Source organism: Lepisma saccharinum, chromosome 3 (genome assembly GCF_977018435.1).
Source record: "Lepisma saccharinum chromosome 3, izLepSacc3.1, whole genome shotgun sequence".
Classification (NCBI taxonomy): Eukaryota; Metazoa; Arthropoda; class Insecta; order Zygentoma; family Lepismatidae; genus Lepisma; species Lepisma saccharinum.
Genome location: NC_139231.1, coordinates 24,804,132 through 24,823,472, shown reverse-complemented (window position 1 = coordinate 24,823,472; position 19,341 = coordinate 24,804,132). Strand labels below are relative to the sequence as shown.

Genomic DNA, 19,341 nt, shown 5'->3' with positions numbered 1-19,341 from the left:
ACCACTAATACATTCAAGACTTTGGAAGTGACATTTGCTTTCTTCGAGTAAAGATAGCTGTAGCTGAGTTACTTTGGAAAATAAGTTACTCTAACTGTAATTCATTTATTTTGTTCAAGTATTGGGTAATACATTTTCTCACCCAACTTTCCGGACTGGAAAGAGGGAGGGAATTGTTGACAAGTTTCATGCAGGTATTTACAGCCTGAAGTGAACATATGCGGTTAATTATGATTCAATGAAAGTTAATATTAATTTTCAATGTGATTATACAGTCCGTACCTGGCGTAAACATTTTTGTGGTTTTTGCGAGTTATTTCATATCATAATGGTCTTGTTTCGTGTCAACTACTACAACAGCCACTAAATGTATAAAGAGTACATTTCTTTGTTTAATTTCCATGGCTACAATACATTACCACAGCTTAAATATCACCGAACCATTATAAGTTCATCTGACGTGTTTTTGAGCCCAATTAGTCGCTTGTAATAGCTATTGCATTACAATAGTTTTTTTAAGTGGTACTATTTTTTTGTGAAGAACTGTATGGGGAAAAAATATATAAGCCTGTTTGGCGTTTATGCAAGTACTTCTACACTAGAATAACTCTGGAAGTAACAAAGTTACTTTAGAAGTAACGGTAACTGGAATTCAGTTTATTTTACTTTTTAGTGAAATAAGTTTAACAGTAACTCAGGAACTTTTACAGAGGTTGTTCAGTCTACATTTGGCCAATTTTGACTTACCCAAAAATTTAGACGAATCCATGGCGCCAGGTCCGTAAGTGCTCGATGTGTGTCCCTTGGTTCCTAACAATAGCCCGACAGCGTAATTTCCACTGTAATAGGCTTCTCTGAAGAACTGGGAGGGGAATCTTGCCCCATTCACTTTGCACAGCTTTCCAAAGTCCTTCCACAGTTGTCACATGCCGTTTTCCCAAAGCCCGCTTCAGCAAGCCAAATCCACAATAGTCCATAGGACTTGCGTCTGGAGATTTAACAGGTACCTCATTGAAAGGTATCACCTGTATACCACTTGCCTCCTCCATCTCCCTGTAAAATGCGAGGGACGATCGTGAAGTATGTGATGAGGCCTTGTCCATGTGAATGCGCACCAGATTGGCATCATTTCCGTACATTGTTGGAATCTCATGCTCGTAGATCGGCCGCATGATCTGCTCCTGATAATACTGCGAGTTTATTTTGCAGTTCTTCGCCACCCTACGAATCTTCAGTTTACCTCGGTAACAGTAGCCAATAACGACCATGAACCCTTTTGGGAAGGATTCTTTACATACACGAACCCACCTTCTGAAGTTCTTTGCGCCTTTCTCTCGGTACATGATGGCTCTCGGTTTACCGCAGTCGGAAAGGTAAATCCATGCTTCATCGAGCGTTACGACGTTCTTCCACCTTTGTTTTGCCAGATGCCGTTCGTACAGCTTCCGGGCGTTACACTTTCGTTCCTTTTGGTGGGCATCCGTGAGAAGATGGCAGCGAGCTTTCATAACTTTTTCCAGCTTGAGTTGATGGTTTAAGGTCCGGCTCACAGTCCCCAAAGACACGTCAAGACGATTAGCCATACACCTTTGTGTTGGCGGATTTTCTTGCATTGCCATTTTGCGCAGTTTCCTCTGCATGGTAGGGGTGGCCTCTGTGCATTCCCGCTTCCTAGGCAACTTCGTTGGTGATCCAAATGGTGGAGCTTCGTTGCTCTTGTACTTTTTAATAACATTTTTTATTCCACTTAAACTGATGTTGCAACCATTCTTCTTGCACTGTTTTCTAATGACAGAAACACTAAACTGGGCGTCATAAAGAGCCGCAACATAGCGTTCCCAAAACCGGCTTAGTTTGGGCGGCATGTTGGTCACAGAGCGGAAACCCACACACTTGGAAAAAGATTTTACACAACACTCACAACAATGGTCCTGTTTTGTGCGTTATTTTCGTCCGCGCGGATAAACAACTCCGTTCCCAGACAGTCACTGCACAACACTGCAGGACGCCACGCGCCAGTTCGGGTGAGTCCAATCTGCCCGGGAGGGGGGGGGGGAGGAACGAAATCGGCCAAACGTAGACGGAACAACCTCTGTAAAAGTAATTTTTACATTAATTTCTATGTACCCCCACCTAGAGTGCAAATATTGACAAGGGGGAAGGGAATCCGCTACACCCCCTCCTACAAATACCAAAATTTCGGGGTACAATGTAATCCTACACCCTGCTTTCCTGCGCCACTGGCACTAATCACTAAAAGAAAAACGAAGCCATACCATACCACCTTCCCTCTCTCTCTTTTTCAAATTTCATCGGATACGCCACTGGATCCTCAGTATATCTCTCGTACACATGTGTGGTGACAGTCTAAGTACACATACTAGTAATAAGTGCGCTACACTTTTTTCACAAGTGTTTTGAGTAAGCACAAAAAATATGCTAAAGACCTCTTAATTGAACCACATTGAACATAGGAGAGCATCCTGATGGCGTAGTGGTAAAGTCATCGCCTTGTAATCAAGGGGTCTTGTGTTCGATACCCAGTGGAGGCACATTGCACAGTGGTTCGGAACTCACTTTTAAACTATAGGTCCTGTCCCGACTAGTCCTGTATTAAAATGGACTTAGAAGAACAATTCAAAGAAACAAACAAACATCGCACAATAGTTCGTATTTTATCTTTAAACTGTAGATCCAGCACCATGTTTCAGCTTGACCAGGGCGAAAAATATTCAAACAAGAATTTAAAGAAAAAAAATACCTAATGCATGAATAAAAGACCGAATATGTATTCTCAGACATTTATTGATACTGAATAATTCGAAATGTCACGATAACCACAGTGGTTGACATCGAAAGGAAGTTTCGCGGGAATGTAACAGACGCCGGAAAGATTTCACTTCTTTCTAAGCAACTTTATGTTTTAGCTGGCGGAAACTATCCTCATGTTTCCAGAAATCGTAGGAAGTGTCCGGTGGAAGTAAAAATATCACTTTCCATAATACAGAGTGTCCCAAAATAATGTTTACACTCTTTGAACTTCAATAACGGAGAAAGATGACTTGACTGGAATTTTTTGCATTTGAAGCTGCAATGTCCATGTTGAGCATGTGAGAGAGCATATAGGCCTTCCTTTTGTTTTTAGTCCCGTCACAGCCTGCCAAGAGGTAGTCAGTCATTAGTGTACACGAAATGGCAGAGGTTAGAAATATTTATTTCGATAAATGTAAGATGAGTCGAATATCCATCCAGGTCTCCTGATTTAACAGTTAAACTACTACTTGTGGGGAACTGGAATGAATGCTGTGTACGCCCCAAAGCCAGAGACGCTGAGTGACGTGGGACATGCAATTGAGACAACCTACGCTTCCCTTCCCGCAGAAACCGTATCTGTTGTTTATCGATCTGTTCAGATTGCACATAATGTATTACTGCCAATGGTGGTCATTTTGAACATCTATAACTTTAAGGTATGCGACATCAAAAAACGTTCGTGCTTGCTGTTATTAGTGTTCCTGTTATTGACGTTCAAAGAGTGTAAACACTATTTTGGGGCACTCTGTATGTTATCTGCGGGTTCACGTTTTGCAGTACTACAGGAATTAGGTATACAAATACCAAAACCTACATACGAAATTTTACCCGTTCCTCATCAATTTGAAAGAAAAGCTACAGTTGAAAGAATCTAATTTTATTCTCCATCTACTGTCAGAACGAAGCTAATGTAAACAAAACCACGTGACTTTGCGAAAATAGTTATTTCCCTGTAAGCTCCCACAACCTCGGTATACTATGTAGCTACGCTAAGTGATTTGGCTTTATCATACGCACTATACTCCAACGTTCAAGATTCCTGCACAGCTAAATAACCAATGGGATGTCTAACAAGTCACAAAGTCACATGTACTTGTTTACATTGACTTCGTTCTTCCAGAGGACAGACAATAGAAAATGCCAAATATTTACTTGTCCAGAGCGCATGGAATTACTTGGAAATGGGTAAGACGAGGATTACTCGTAGTGGCATGCCCAAGGGGGGGGGGTCATAACCCCCCCACCTTTGGCCCAATATTCCTAAAAAGAGTACGTCAAAGGCAGGGAAATATAGCAAAATGAGGAATGACTACTAAAAAAAAGTATATGCAACACCTTCCCTTTTCGAAAATCCTGGGCACGCCACTGATCAATCACCAATCTAGTCAATGGGCCTGATCAAAGCAAACTATTGTAGGTCTGTCCGCACGCTTTTGATGGGCAATTGTTCTCCCATTTAAATACATGGGTAATTTGATTCTGAACGTGCTGCTATTACATTAAATTGCAAGTTTAAATTCATCTTAACCTCAGAAATATTGTCTGAACATGATGGATAAATAATCAGTGCTGTGAAACTAAGAATTTTAATAAGTTGATCGTCAACATCATTAAAGATAACGGAACTCAAAAAAGTCTTAAATTTTGCAGAACACTTGTTTACGTCATTTGCAATGTTCACAATTTAAGTGCTTTATTCTTGAGAATCTGGTAAAGAATAATACATTATAATTCCACGCGACTGTACTTTTATTTTTATAGTTCTTATTAATAACTGACTCCTTTATTTACGTGATATCATACTTTTCCTAATGCCTAGTAAATATGGTTCTCTATTTTATACATACACATTTTATCGAGAAGAATAGTTACTACAAAAAATATGTTATACTTTGTTTCATTACTCGCAACCTCTAGGGCTTTCTTTTAAAATTGTTGTAACCTAAAACTGTTAATATTAAGTTATCGGATAGGGCATAGTGTATAATAAATATAATGCGATTACTCACTTAATACATTTTTTCTTTGTAATTTGCTGAGTTTCTCAGATTCATACTCCCGCCGTTCAATTAATTACACATACTCGCAAGTCGCAACAAGAGGAAACATAAAAGCGTAACAAATCTATTTTTTTGTATTATAGACCCATGGCAGGTAGGAACGACCAAAATTACGTCAAGTTTAGCGCTCTTTGTGCATAAGCATAGCTACTATATTTAGCCCATCTGAGATACCCTGCCGTTGCGCTTTAATATATTGATTCTTAGGTTCAGGAAAATGAGATTTTCTGTAACTTATGACTTGCTACATAATCTTAAAGATTTGCTAAACACATTTTTGTTATCGATTTACACCAGAAATTGTTACCTTCGTTGAAAATAACGTTTTAATAGCCATCCTATCGCGCTCCAATGTAAATCTTAGGGTAACCAGATGACGAACGAAATTCTCTAGCGGAAAAGTTTGGCAACGAACAGCCCCATTAACATAAGTGTGATTGGTTATGGTTCTCCAACTCTGGCGTCTAAATGGCGATCATCCCAGGATCTCTCAGGGAAGGCAGCCGTACTATACCATGTCCCAGAGATCTCTGGAACAGGCGAACGAAACCAAGCCTCCGCGCAAGTAGTGATGCGAGACCGCTCCACCAATGAGCATGCGAGAGAGAACGGTATTGCGCGAAGGAGGGAAAGCTACTGCAGTTAGAGTCCAGCGCAGATATTTCTGCCGTGCGATGCGCGAAACAACTAAAGAAGCAGTGTTGCTAATGGAGCAGATAGAAAAATCGCTGCAGTGCGCCGATGCACAGCTGTTACGTACAACAATAAAATTAGAGAATTCAGGTCTATCTAACGTTGAGTTTTAAACGTCATGCATTATACCAGGACTAGGATTAATATGTACTAACAAGTGGCTTTGTATGTAGCTACATACATATGGACTAAAAATTCGCAAAATATGAACTAACACATAAGTAAAATTACCAAAAGTGCTGCAAAGAAGACTTCTTCATACGATTCCTTATTTGAGTGATTTCAATCAAAATAAAAAATATATATATATTATTTTTCATTGAACTTTTCACTCCCAAAACCCGTTTACACTGGTATGGAACTGCAACGGCAGATAATAACATGCCAACGTGTTAAACCGCTACAATTGCACAATAACACTCCTCCTCAAGCAGTATTATTATTTCCTCTCTGAGATCGGCGACAGTCGGTTGCCTTTGTTGTACATTTACAAAGGATGCCGGCTTCCACAACAATAACAAGTACATATACTGCCACTAGAAGATAAGCTGCGCGGCTTTTTCTTTTGTTATGAACCAGGGCCGGCGCTAGTCATTTTGCCTCCCTGAAAGGTGGCGGCAGATGCCGCTCTATTTCGCCCCCCCCCCTCCCGGTCATTACGCAGCAACGGAAAATTGAAAATCAATATATTCCTAACTAAAACATCAAAATATAAAATAAATAATGAGACTTCTTATGCTATTTCAATACTATTCAGCGCAAAAGAATATCTCGCTCGATCACAGTTTTCAATAGGCTTATTTTTTTCTTCTCTTCAAATTTTGCCGCTCTGGGCGATGGCACGGTTCGCCCTCCCCTTCCGCCGGCCCTGCTATGAACTTGGTCACCCATCAAAGTAAGGCAATTTTAACACAGAAAACAATATGTATCGCAATAAGCAGCAAAAATGACAGCCTCCTCTATGCAATTTCTACAAGAACACGTGCCGGAGCCAGAGTTGAATTGATGTTGGAGCCACATAATTTATTTATTTTGAATAATTCCAAAATTATGAAATATGAACAATTTTTGAATTAAACCTGTTGAAATATGTAAAATTAAGTATATTTTCCTTAAATATGTAAAAGTAAGTATTTATTAAAGTTATTGGGATGCTAACACCTTCACTGGCTTCCTCCTTCATGAACTCGTGCACGTTGCTTAGAATTTCCCGAGCTTGGCTATGCAAGGTTATTGATTTCAACTTCGACAGAACTGGAGGCATTATGGAATTTAACGTTCATTATCAAACACACACTTTCACATACACACACGCAATACACGCACACAACGTTAAACCGGTCAAATACTTAGTATAAAATAAAAATATGGTGCTTCCAATCCAACAAAACTCACCGCCACTTTACCTGCCTTTCCCCTTCCGTGACAGAAATAGTGCTTCATTATTACAGTTGGCAACACTAGTTACTAGCTAGCCAATGAACATGCACTGCATAAAAGAAGCAACCACTACGCCGTGCTATATTGCCACATTACCGTCCCTGCCGAACGGTGTGAACCGCGAGCTGGAGCGCTATTCAATTGTTTTCAATGATGTTTGCGCGAGTGTGTACTGGAATGGAATGACAATATGGCAACAATAGCGAAGGTTTTCGAGCAGGGTAGAACACGTGATGCTAAGAGAGAGGGAGACGAAACGAAAATTCGTTTCTACGCAACGGCAAATTTATGTGTGATGCACTCTACCAGCCTTCGAGAAGCGAGTACTGCTTCTCTCTGTCCACTCAATTTCCTCCATTTGCGGGTGAAGTGGTAGAGCACTAATTATGCTGAACTTCGCCCATGAATAAAGAATTTCAATATAGTAATATAGGTCTAAATGCAACCTAATTCTAATTTGCAAAGAAGCATGTGTCCTTTTCTCCCCCTCAAGGTCGTTCACCCTCGCGCCAGGCATGAGAATGGTTTACTGCTGCGCTGCCCCAACCAAATGTGAAAGTGGATGGGGGTTTACGAGTGGTGTCAAGTTGCAAGGTTCCTTCAGTTTTCCACAAAATTCAGGCATTCCAAACATTTGGAAGTTTTGCACCAGTCTGGCCTAGTCGCGCGTGCGCAAAGCTTGCTTCGCTGCTGTTCTGGTGTTTGGTTGAGGTTCTTTCTTGAAAATAAGTCGCGGGTTTTTTGGAGGGATTTTCTTTATAGTAATTTATGCACACCTTGTTATGGGAGGTGAAAAACTATTAATACAGTGACAGGCATGTGTAGTCAGTGCTATGAACAACGTATTGATATGTGTCGTGTAGTGCAACTGAGTGCAATGAGGAAATTTCTAGTGAAGAGAATACACGTATTCCTTCCGGACAACTTTCAGAAGGAATATAAAAAAAGTAATCTAATGGAGTTGATGATATTTACAAGCCCACCCTCTGGTATTTTCATATATATTACCAGAGGGTGCTGCGGTGGAATGCCGGAACTCGTAGAGGGCAATGCGCAAGGGAGGGACCCCCCCCCCCACACACACGTAAATTTTAATGTTTATTAAAATGTACAAAAGTAGGATATTTTTTTTTTTTTAAAAAAAAAAAAAAAAAAACTTTTGGAACCGAATGTTCATGTTCTGCCCAACGCCCCCTTTCCCAAAACTAGGCCCCAAGATACACTGGTGCCGGAACCTAGAGGAGAACTTTTGTTGATTTGATGAACTGGATGAGCGATAAATAATAATCAGCATGCACTTCATCCTATATTTGAACCCAGGATTTCAGATTGCAAAAATTAATATATGGAGTCGCGAAGCTCGTCATACTCTGCTACACCACGCAAATATCTACACCTCATACGGGATTCAAACCCAGTACTAGTAATATTCCAAGACACTAGTTTGTTCGTGAAGAGTGCCTATTTGTAACATGACTGCAACAGGCCTAGAAAAATACGTGAATGCGAAAGTAATGAACACACTTTCAATAACTGCTCTCAGAACCAGAAGCGTATCTACAAATTTATTTCGGGGGGGGCAGGCGTTCGAACCAAGTGTCCCAGTATAGTAGTAATAATAATAATAATAATAAAATTTAATAATAACTATTAAATTTAATAAAAATAATAAAAATATGTAAATTAATATTGTTATTGTTATTATTACATGAATAGGTAAGAAGACGGTATAAGAATAGAGATATAACGATATGTATTCATTACGTGTACTCAAGATCGCCAAAATTTGTATGAAACAACTGCTATGGCAAAAAAATAATGTCAAAAATATAAATAATTTATATTTATTGAATAACGAAAAGAATGTTACATCCAGATTAATATTTTATGCATGTTATAATAAGTATTAATGCGCACAAATCTTAATTGATACTGTCCTTCAGTCACAGGCTGAACTTCGTCCATGAATAAAGAATTTCTAAGAATATAATCTTTACTTCCCAATAAGTTCAGAGGAAATAAATAACATAGATTATACAATAAATACGTACTAAACACGTCAATTTTCATTATTTATGTACTTCGTAAGGCTTTCTGGGGGGGGGTCCGGACCCTCTGGACCCCTCCCTAAATACGTCCTTCCTCGGAACAGAATAAATTGCATGGCATGTTTCCGAGATAATGCGTCCGATTGTTTGTGGTGCAATGACGCACGTTTAATTAAATTATTATCATATATTATATATTAGTATTATTATTATTCTGAGATACTTGTTTCGGACGGACCCCTCTCCCAAAAACATTAAGCTTCCTCCATGTGTAAACAGCTTCTATAATTTTCTCTGTCGTTCAGTTTTAAAGGCATTCAACAAATTCGCATGGCAGTATGTACAATTTTCATTACAAAAAAAAAAATCTATACCTTATTTTCTTTTTTTAAAGCGGCACTTGATAAGATCGAAACAATCAGCTCCATGTTTTGAAAGGACAGGAGCCAGGTCTTGCCGCGAGAAATTGACAGAATGCAATGCAATGAATGGGCGAAGCCACGAAATAGCAACGAAAAACGAGTGGCGTTGATTTTTCATCTGCAAGTGTGCAACTATTTGTCTCCAGTTTTTGGAGGTCGCAGGGTCTCGCCAATGGGCTGGCAGCATTTCCCTCTCGTTTTCTTTATAAATAGATGGCCCGCCATAAATTGGGCCTTCGTGAAAAATTTAAGAGGATGTTACCTGTTGCCGTAAATTTGGAGGGTGGTTGAGGTTGAGAATGGCGGTGTTGACAAATCACTGAATGTGGTATGCACACTGAACAGCGTGTTTATCACCTTGATTGACTTGGTTTATTATACTGCGCTTTTCTGCCACTTTTGGCTAATCGCGAAGATGGTGGACGATTTGTGGTATGATGAAGGGACACTCACGAAGAACACCCACGGCGGGATTCGAACCCGGCCCCCTGGCGTCGTAGCGCGAAACGCTAACAACCCCGCCACGGAGGCCGGTATATCACCTTGACCAAAGACAAGTGAAGGAATGCGATGAAAGACATGCGTACCAGTGACGACGTCAGCGAGTTGAGAAGCAGAAGCAATAACATTTACCACTAAATACCATGCAAAAATGCAAATGTTGGATAAAAGAGCATTTAATATCGAGCTGCTCTTGCTTGCTGGAGGGCCAACCGGTTGAGAAGAGTACCCCGCCCCCCTGACCCCCTCTTGTTTTGTCGAAGATTCATTTGTGAGGATGGCCTTTGCCTCATACAACACTATGCTACACCAACTGACAAACAACAGCTTGTTTACATGCGGGCAAGTAAAGTATTTTCGACACACTACGTTAACTGCCAACATAATCTATTAAACTCGTACAGCACCGCAACGATAACGCACAGCACAGATTTTAGCCACAGCAGTTTGCATAGCAGAACCAATTCGACAGTTTTCCCCCTCGTAGCAGTCTGATTTGGGTTATTTTGAGCAATGTTTATCTCAAATGCCTTTTATGGTTGCCCTTGTACAATTTTCTTCCCGCTTTTATGAAGTAGAAACCAAGTATTTTCAGGGAGGCAGGTGAACAATGAATTCGACAATGCTCACTGCGTTAAGAAGAAACAATGTGTGATCTGACAACAGATTGTTAAATAAAAAATGCACATTTTTTAAAGTTCATGCACAAAACGTTTGTTGTAAGGTCTCGCCAACACGTCTGCGCAGACTCGAAGCTAAAGCAACACCTATTGTACGCGAATGACAAACTAATGGATCAAGTTTTCATACTGTCATTTATTTTGAATTTGAAATCAAACTTCCACGTTGCATTAACAACAAAACCCTGACAAGCTGTAAAGCATATTATAAACCAGCCTTGTTTTATTATTTAATAGCCATGTTTTTACTAACTCAGTAAACTTTTTCCTCTGCAGTTACATGGTAGAGTAAAAGTTAAAAAAAAGCGGTAAAAAGCAATTTGAATATCTCTGGAAAACAGAGATAACTTACCTCGTGATTACGCAAAATTCGTCCTTGCAGATAAACACAAAGTTCTGTCGAGTATTTGTAACATGGCAACGTCGCCCTTATCTACCGAAACTTGAAGCACTATTGGGAGTACACTCCCTTTCACTGGATTAACTTCCGAGCGAAGTTCATCCTGTGTCTGGTCTGAACTTTGGTTTCTCTCAAGCAGCAACAGATGGCAGCCATGTACAGGAGCTGCAGCAATTCTTGTGAAAGGTAGAGCTTGTTCACGGTAGATGGCAGCATGTTCCTATCTAATTATTTCAGGCAAATTTTTTACGTGGCTAGAGAGAGAAGTAACTATCAAAGTAGTTTTTTAAGATGTGTGTGTGTGACTGTAAGTGTGTGTGTGTGGGGGGGGGTTGCTTAAGTTTACGGGCATGCTGGTGAATTCCCTCCATCCGCATCTCCCTCCACTTCGAGCACTGAAGATAATACAATATATTTAAGATGTGACGTGAAATTATTAAAAGTTAGTCCTGGTGGGGTAGGAAGTTCATTTACACATCTACACTAATAACACTGTTATACAAATTTTCACTTTTGATAAATATATCAAGACCGCCCGCTTCCCGGTAACCAGTGGGCCCTTGTCCCCCGAGATATCTGATTTAACACAATTCAAAATCTCAAATTCTTGCGTGAAGACAAAGATGTGTGAAATAAAACAGATTAAGTGCCTAAGCAAATTAACCTATTGCTGCTAATGCTTTATGAGAAATCTCTTAACTGGGGTTACTCCACGTTTCAGCCACTTTAAACACTGCTGCCCCCCCCCCCCCAGCCCCCACCCCTTTCCGAGAAGAAGGTCCTGCGGGCGGCCTTGAAATATATGGTTACTGAATCCTCGACAAGAATGTTTATCTGTTGTATTTTCCTTACTGAAATGTTTTTTTGAACAGTAAAAATCACTAACAGCCAGTAGCGGAACTAACATGCTCTGCGCCCCTCCGCAACTTTCAGTTGTGCGCCTCTCCTCATTTTGAAATATACATATATATTTCTTTCTAAAATATTAATTCACGCCTACATTTATATTAGGTAGAGTCCAACACAGATATTTCTGCCGTGCGATGCGCGAAACAACTAAAGAAGCAGTGTTGTTAATGGAGCAGATAGAAAAATCGCTGCAGTGCGCCGATGCACAGCTGTTAAGTACAACAAGAAAATTAAAGAATTCAGGTTTATCTAACGTTGAGTTTTAAACGTCATGCATTATACCAGGACTAGGATTAATATGTACTAACAAGTGGCTTTGTATGTAGCTACATACATATGGACTAGAAATTCGCAAAATATGAACTAACACATACATAAAATTACCAAAAATGCTGCAAAGAAGACTTCTTCATACGATTCCTTATTTGAGTGATTTCAAACAAAATAATAAAAAAAATATATTATTTTTCATTGCATTAATGCACTGGTGGCGTTCTAACTGTTCACTCCCAAAACCCGTATACACTGGTACGGAACTGCAACGGCAGATAATAACATGCCAACGTGTTAAACCGCGACAACAACACTCCTCCTCAAGCAGTATGATTATTTCCTCTCTGTGATCGGCGACAGTCGGTTGCCTTTGTTGTACATTTACAAACGATGCCGGCTTCCACAACAATAACAAGTACATATACTGCCACTAGATGATAAGCTGCGCGGCTTTTTCTTTTGCTATGAACCAGGGCCGGCGCTAGTCATTTTGCCTCCCTGGGCGGTGGCGGCAGATGCCGCTCCATTTCGACCCCCCCCCCCCCCCCCCGTCATTACGCAGCAACGGGAAATTGAAAACCAATATATTTCTAAGTAAAACATCAAAATAAAAAATAAATAATGAGACTTCTTATGCTATTTCAATATTATTAAGCGCAAAATAATATCTCGCTCGACCACAGTTTTCAATAGTCTTAGTTTTTTCTTCTCTTCAAATTTTGCCGCCCTGAAAATTTGCCGCTCTGGGCGGTGACACTGTTCGCCCTCCCCTTCCGCCGGCCCTGCTATGAACTTGGTCACCCATCAAACTATGGCAATTTTAACAGAAAACAATATGCATCGCATTAAGCAGCAAAAATGACAGCCTCCTCTATGCAATTTCTACAAGAAAAAAAAATTATGTTCTCCTGTAATTTGACATGCAATTTTTTCAATGTCGGCACTTCATTTTCACGCAGAGCGTAGTCGTATATGCGCCTACGGATAACGTTTTCATCGAAAGCGTCCACTGACGATTTGGTCGCTGGTCTTTGTCGGTCTTTCCCGGGAGTGTGGAATGATGTGGAGGGACCTTCTGACATCTCAAGAGATTGTCTTTTGTTCATGATAGCCCTGATTGTTCGTTCAGGAACTCCAGTCGCAGCCGCTGCTCTCTTGCCAAAATGCTTTGTTGGGATGCTAACACCTTGACTGGCTTCCTCAGTAGCGTACGCAGGATTTCATCAAGGGGGGTGTTATTTCTAAAACGTTTTTTCCAAATTCACATTACCATTGTTTTATTATACTTTAATGAAATAATAATAATCACAATTAATTAATAATACTTATAATTAATTAATTAGCTGAATTATTACTAATAATACTACTAATGCCACTACTACTACTATTAAGTAGTAGAGATCTACATAAATATAGTATTTATGAAAACAATAGAACGAAATTACTTTCTAGTCATTCGATTTTTAGCAAATCCTGGGAGAATTTTTTTTGTTTCTTTGTTACGAAATAATTGTCTGGTGAAGGAGGTGAGACATTTAAAGGGTGAAGAAGATCCATAAATACAAGAAAATATATTAAAATAAATTGAAATAATCAAAGTACGGAACTCATCCAAGGAGCAGCGGTGGTCTGGTCGGTAGAGCGTCTGACAAGTGATATCAGGCGGGAGATCTGGATTCGATTCCCGAAATTGGTTGGAATTTTTCCTGCTTCTTCCCCGCACAAATGTCCCTGATAATTCACATCTGGATTATCTCGCTGTTCTTACCAACAAAACATTTTACAATAGTTTATCTTATTGTCATTTGAATAATTGTGTAGTCAACAAGGTGAGACATTTTAAAGAGAGACATTCAAACGTGCTGCGGTAAATAATACAATGGGAAGGCGAATTCGTGACTGTATTCTTGTCCGCCTAGCCTTTGTCTATACATTAGCCTCTTACAACGTACCAAGAACTTTATTTAGTTAATTCTCATTGTTCACACACAAAAAAAATACATGTTCGTTGAACACTGTCATACATAGAGGGGTGGCCGATGGTATTCCAGCCCCTACCGAAATTTTGAGAAAATCAGAATTTTCAAATAAAAATCCGTTAAGAACTTTAAAAAATCAAAATGTGTAAATGCGAAACCTCTTTTAAAGTGAATCCCGATTACCATTTTGGTCTTTGAATACAATTTTAATAGACTGAAAAGCTCCAAAAATAGGAAATATTTTATTATGCATCCTGCCCTCCAAAACGAAGCATGTGCTATCCACATTTACTATTCCAGCCCCTCCCGAAAAAAAAAATCCTTTGTACGCCAGTGTGTTGAACATTGTTGCAACTGCGATACAAAACAACTGTTTTCTCTTTTAAATCATAGTCACCCTAACCTAACCTCATAAACTCGTAGTTATTTTCAAGGCATCACTCGGAAAGACGCGTGTGTTTGGAATGCTGTGCTTTTCTCCATGCTGCATGGAAATAATAATTCAAATTATTATTATTATTAGTAGTAGTAGTAGAAGTAGGAATAGTAATATTATTGTCCCAGATCTTTGACTGTGAAAAATTGGCCATTTAATTTTTTCCCCACAGTATTTTTCATAATATTTCACAAGCTCAAGGGGGGGTTTAAACCCCGTAACCCCCCCCTTGCGTACGCCACTGGGCTTCCTCCTTCATGAACTCGTGCACGTTGCTTAGAATTTCCCGAGCTTGGCTATGCAAGGTTTTTGATTTCAACTTTGACAGAACTGGAGGCATTATGGAATTTAACGTTCATTAACAAACACACACTTCCACATACACACAAGCAATACACGCACACAACGTCAAACCGGTAAAATACTTAGTATAAAATAGAAATATGGTGCTTCCAATCCAACAAAACTCACCGTCACTTTACCTTCCTTTCCTCTTCCATGAAAGAAATAGTGCTTCATTATTACAGTTGGCAACACTAGTTACTAGCTAGCCAATGAACATGCACTGCATAAAAGAAGCAACCACTACGCCGTGCTATATTGCCACATTACCGTCCCTGCCGAACGGTGTGAACCGCGAGCTGGAGCGCTATTCAATTGTTTTCCATGATGTTTGCGCGAGTGTGTCCAGGAATGGAATGACAATATGGCAACAATGGCGAAGGTTGGCGAGCAGCGTATAACACGTGATGCTAAGAGAGAGGGAGGCGAAACGAAAATTGGTATCTACGCAACGGCAAAGACATGTGTGTTGTACTCTATATACAAATATGAAAATACTATATACATGAAATTTGAATCAATGTAAAAACTGATACAAAAGGTTAAAAGACAACAGAGAAATTGTAAAAAATGATATACGTATTATAATAATATATGAAAATACACTGTTACTACAAAAATTACGATATTGTCAAATACCAATTACCAGTCCTGTGCATTTTTTCACGGAAGCAAATTCTTGTGTGCTAGTTTGGTGAAGCCTAATTTTCGAGCCCGATCGCTCTCACTCTTGTCATTGTCCCTCGCAAGTAATTTGTTATGAATTTTAGCTTGGAAAATCGACAAAGCCAATATCTTCTGTCAATTCGTCGAAGAAGCTTTTAAAAAAAACCAAAAAAAAAAAACCACTTTTTTTTTTGTTTGGTAGAAATTGCAAGTACGGGCAAGCAGCGCTGAAACTCAGCAACCGCGGAGGTTGCGGGGGTGTTATTTATGCCACTGCTAACAGCAAAGCACTAAGTAATAATATGAATATTAAATTCCCACCCAACGGTGGCGGCGATTGGGTTCCTAAAGTAGGGGGGCAAGGTACCAAAACTGGGGGGCAAGGACAGTTTACTTCAGTTTACTTTCCCTTGGTAGAAGGTTTAGCATATTGCTTGGGCAAAAGTGGCAAAAAGTGGGGGCAACTGCCCCCGACCTAATCGCCACCACTGCACAGTGATCCAGAATGCCAAAAAAGTCGGCAAAAATAGAAATTTTGACTTTTCGGTAAGGGGATTAAACATTACCACTTCTGTAAACAACTAAATGGGGCATGAAACTGCCATAAAAAAAATTCTCTAAATTTATTATTTGTTCTTGTTTTCGGGCCTCAAAATGACGGTTCGTGAAAATGGAATTTTCGGACTATATTTTGTACTTATTTTTAAGACTTGTTGTTGCAATTATTTTCTCGCCGGACAATATAATTGTGCTAGGTAGACTCACAACTTATCAGTAATGCACCGAAAAGGAACATATTTGTATTATAATACAATATATAGAGTTCTTATTTTTTACTTGAAAATACAAAAGTTATCTTGAATTAACATAGCTTTCGCCGCTATTTCCCGCGACGATTTCTAAAGCAAAGGATACTTTAAAGTATTGTGAAAACTGCACGGGAGAAAAGTTTTGCTACTTTTTTCTATTTTTGACAAATGTAGCTTATTTGTGAACGTCTGTTCCATTGTTAATGGGTCAGCTGGCAACCCTGAATTAAACGTGGTCGCGTGTGCGCGCGCTATGGGAATAGGAGGTCTTCGATTTCGATATCAGCTGATGCTTAATACATATAGAAGTAGTGCAGTGTAACAGTGATTTATTCAAACGCCACCAACAACCCCTAACACACCCAAAACTTTGATGAACACTCTTTATAAAATTTTTACCACTGGCTCGCGCTGTGTAAATATTACCCACAAGCAAAATTACTTCGTAAGTCCATATTATAATTTCATTAAAGCATTTGTTTAAAAATACCTTTATTGGTTGAACTAATTGTATTAATTTTGAACATCTTTATTGTACGTATTTCACAATTGATAAAAATTATAGAAAATATCATGTTTAAATACCAAATTGAAACGCAGGAGGGCACGTAGTGGGTAAAATTCACACATGAGAAGTTTCTATGGCCCTGTGAGGAGAACTAACAAAGCCTCACAGCTGATTCAAGGTCGTGACTAGGACCCGGGACTTTATTTTATAACATATTTTTCAATTGGCTTCGGATCTATATATTATCTATTATTATATCTGATGAAAATCAGCCGAAATAGACAAACTTGACAAAGCATATTTTGACATAGTTCACCAATTTCACGTTCTTACAACATATTTCTTCAATAAGTAATATTTCTTCTTGTAATAAGATATATTTCTGTATAATTTCGTAATTCTCTCGCACATAATCGGTTATTCCATAATTTTTTCTTCGTAGCTTTAGCACAACGGATAGTTGTGTTGTCGATGGCAGGATATGGAAATTGCGGAGGAAGAAAGGTGCCTTCTTTTCTTAGTACAGAACAATAATACCCCACTTTTTTTTATCCCGCCGACAATTCATAGTCATGCAAACATCATTGAGGAAAAATGTTCTCTCTCCTTGTTGCACGGGAAGTAAAGAAGTTTCGTTCTCATTTCTTTGCCTTTTTCGCTTTTCACAAAAATCAGTCAAAAGTAAAAATAACATTCGGTACATTACAGCTCTACTCTACTCTATCGGGTATGGGAGAAATTCAAGGGTACTGTTGCGCATTTTTTTGGCTTTACTGGGAATATTTCTGCATTTTTCTGACATATTTGTAATTTTTCATGACATATTTTCCAATTTATATGACATAATTACATACATATTTTACAGTTTTATAGGACATAAAGTCTCAGGCCCTAGTCATGACATTCGGAAGAGTTCATTGGAAAGGGTCTGAGAAGCCAGGCACTCATTGGTAAAGATGAAAATAACATTTCACAATCTCTTGTGACATTTTTAACCATTCACGTGTCCTTGCGGGTTAATGGTGGTTGTGTGTCATAGAAATCCACAAAACATTTTTCCTGAAAAATTTGATGAAGATAGGAATGATCAAATCAAGAATTTGTTTCGTTCGTGTCACATTCTATAAATATTGAAAATATCGCTTAAGATTGTGTTAAGACCTTTAGTGTTTATGTATCGCAGTGCTGCAGCAAAGTATTTTAAGGATATGAAAACTCTAGGCGAGAAGAAGATAAATTCTTTAATAAATAATTTCAGTTGAATTTTTTTTAAAAATAGGGTGTTTCTAATTGCTTTTTCTTCACTCTATGCACTCTCAAAAGCAGATCATATCAATTTTGAAGAAAGTAGCAACAGAAATAAAAGTCAATAAACTGAAGAACTTCGCCGGCAAAATAAGTCTAAGGAACTCTCATTCACCACCAAAGTACGTTTAAAGGAGAAGAAAAGATATCGTAACTAGTGAATAAATATTATTTAATGCCTTAAAAGACTGAAAGTGATTTGATAGGAAGTCTGTTTTCCTTGCTTTAAATGTTTATTGTGCATAAATTCATTTTGACGATAGATACTTCTCACAATTATTATTATTATTATAATTATTACTATCATTATTATCCTTATTATAATTTTTTTGTTATTATTTAATAAATTTCTGGAAATGGATTTCGGTCTTACAAGTGTATTGTTTAGTTTTACTGTGGTTTCAAGTGTGTATTGAAATAGGTCAAAATTATACTTTTTGTATAAATATCAAAATAATCAATCTCATGTGAATTCTGTGGACCCAAAGTGTGAATTATTCTTTAAAATTGCTAAACTTACAGAATTGTATTGATTTAGATGTTAAATAACTATCTTCTGATATTTGCCCATTTTTGGCATTCTGGTTCACTGTGCACTGAATCCAATCTTCTCGTAAGACGTCAGAAGATTCTCTGCTCTACTCTTTTCCAAAAAAACTATGACACACTTTTCGAAATGCATTCCATGCAGTTTCACTCACCATCACCGAAGAATTTCTTTCATATTTTCATAAGTTTCCTTCATGTCAACTGCATGGACAACAGAAATTGAAGGTAGAAATTGCAATCAAATCATTAAAAAGTCTCCAGTCCTCGGTCTGGATACATTCATCATTGAGAAGAGACTATTGTCATTGCACACAAGCAGGTTCTTTTTGGTATCGAAAAATGGAATCCGTAATCCCAACAATTCGGCATTATTTTTCGGAAGTTCTAAGTTCCTGATTAGGTCATTTAATTCAGCCTGTTTTATTTTAAGGGGTTCACTAGCAGCCAAAGGTGGTGAAATACTTCCTGAATACATAACATGTTGCAATGGAGTGCTGTTGGGAATGC

General features: G+C 38.7%; 2 protein-coding genes across 2 annotated transcripts in view; one reads left to right on the top strand and one right to left on the bottom strand.

Moving 5' to 3' along the window:
- The window catches only part of Chsy (Chondroitin sulfate synthase), a 185,880-nt gene extending 174,721 nt beyond the window's left edge, over positions 1–11,159 (bottom strand). The window contains exon 1 of the mRNA XM_083118356.1: positions 11,011–11,159. The gene's annotated coding sequence lies outside the window, so the exon portion shown is untranslated. The remainder of the gene's footprint in view (positions 1–11,010) is intronic.
- The window catches only part of LOC145985492 (sodium- and chloride-dependent GABA transporter 2-like), a 59,413-nt gene continuing 45,414 nt past the window's right edge, over positions 5,343–19,341 (top strand). The window contains exon 1 of the mRNA XM_083119562.1: positions 5,343–5,439. Within this exon, the coding sequence (XP_082975688.1) occupies positions 5,343–5,439 (97 nt within the window). The remainder of the gene's footprint in view (positions 5,440–19,341) is intronic.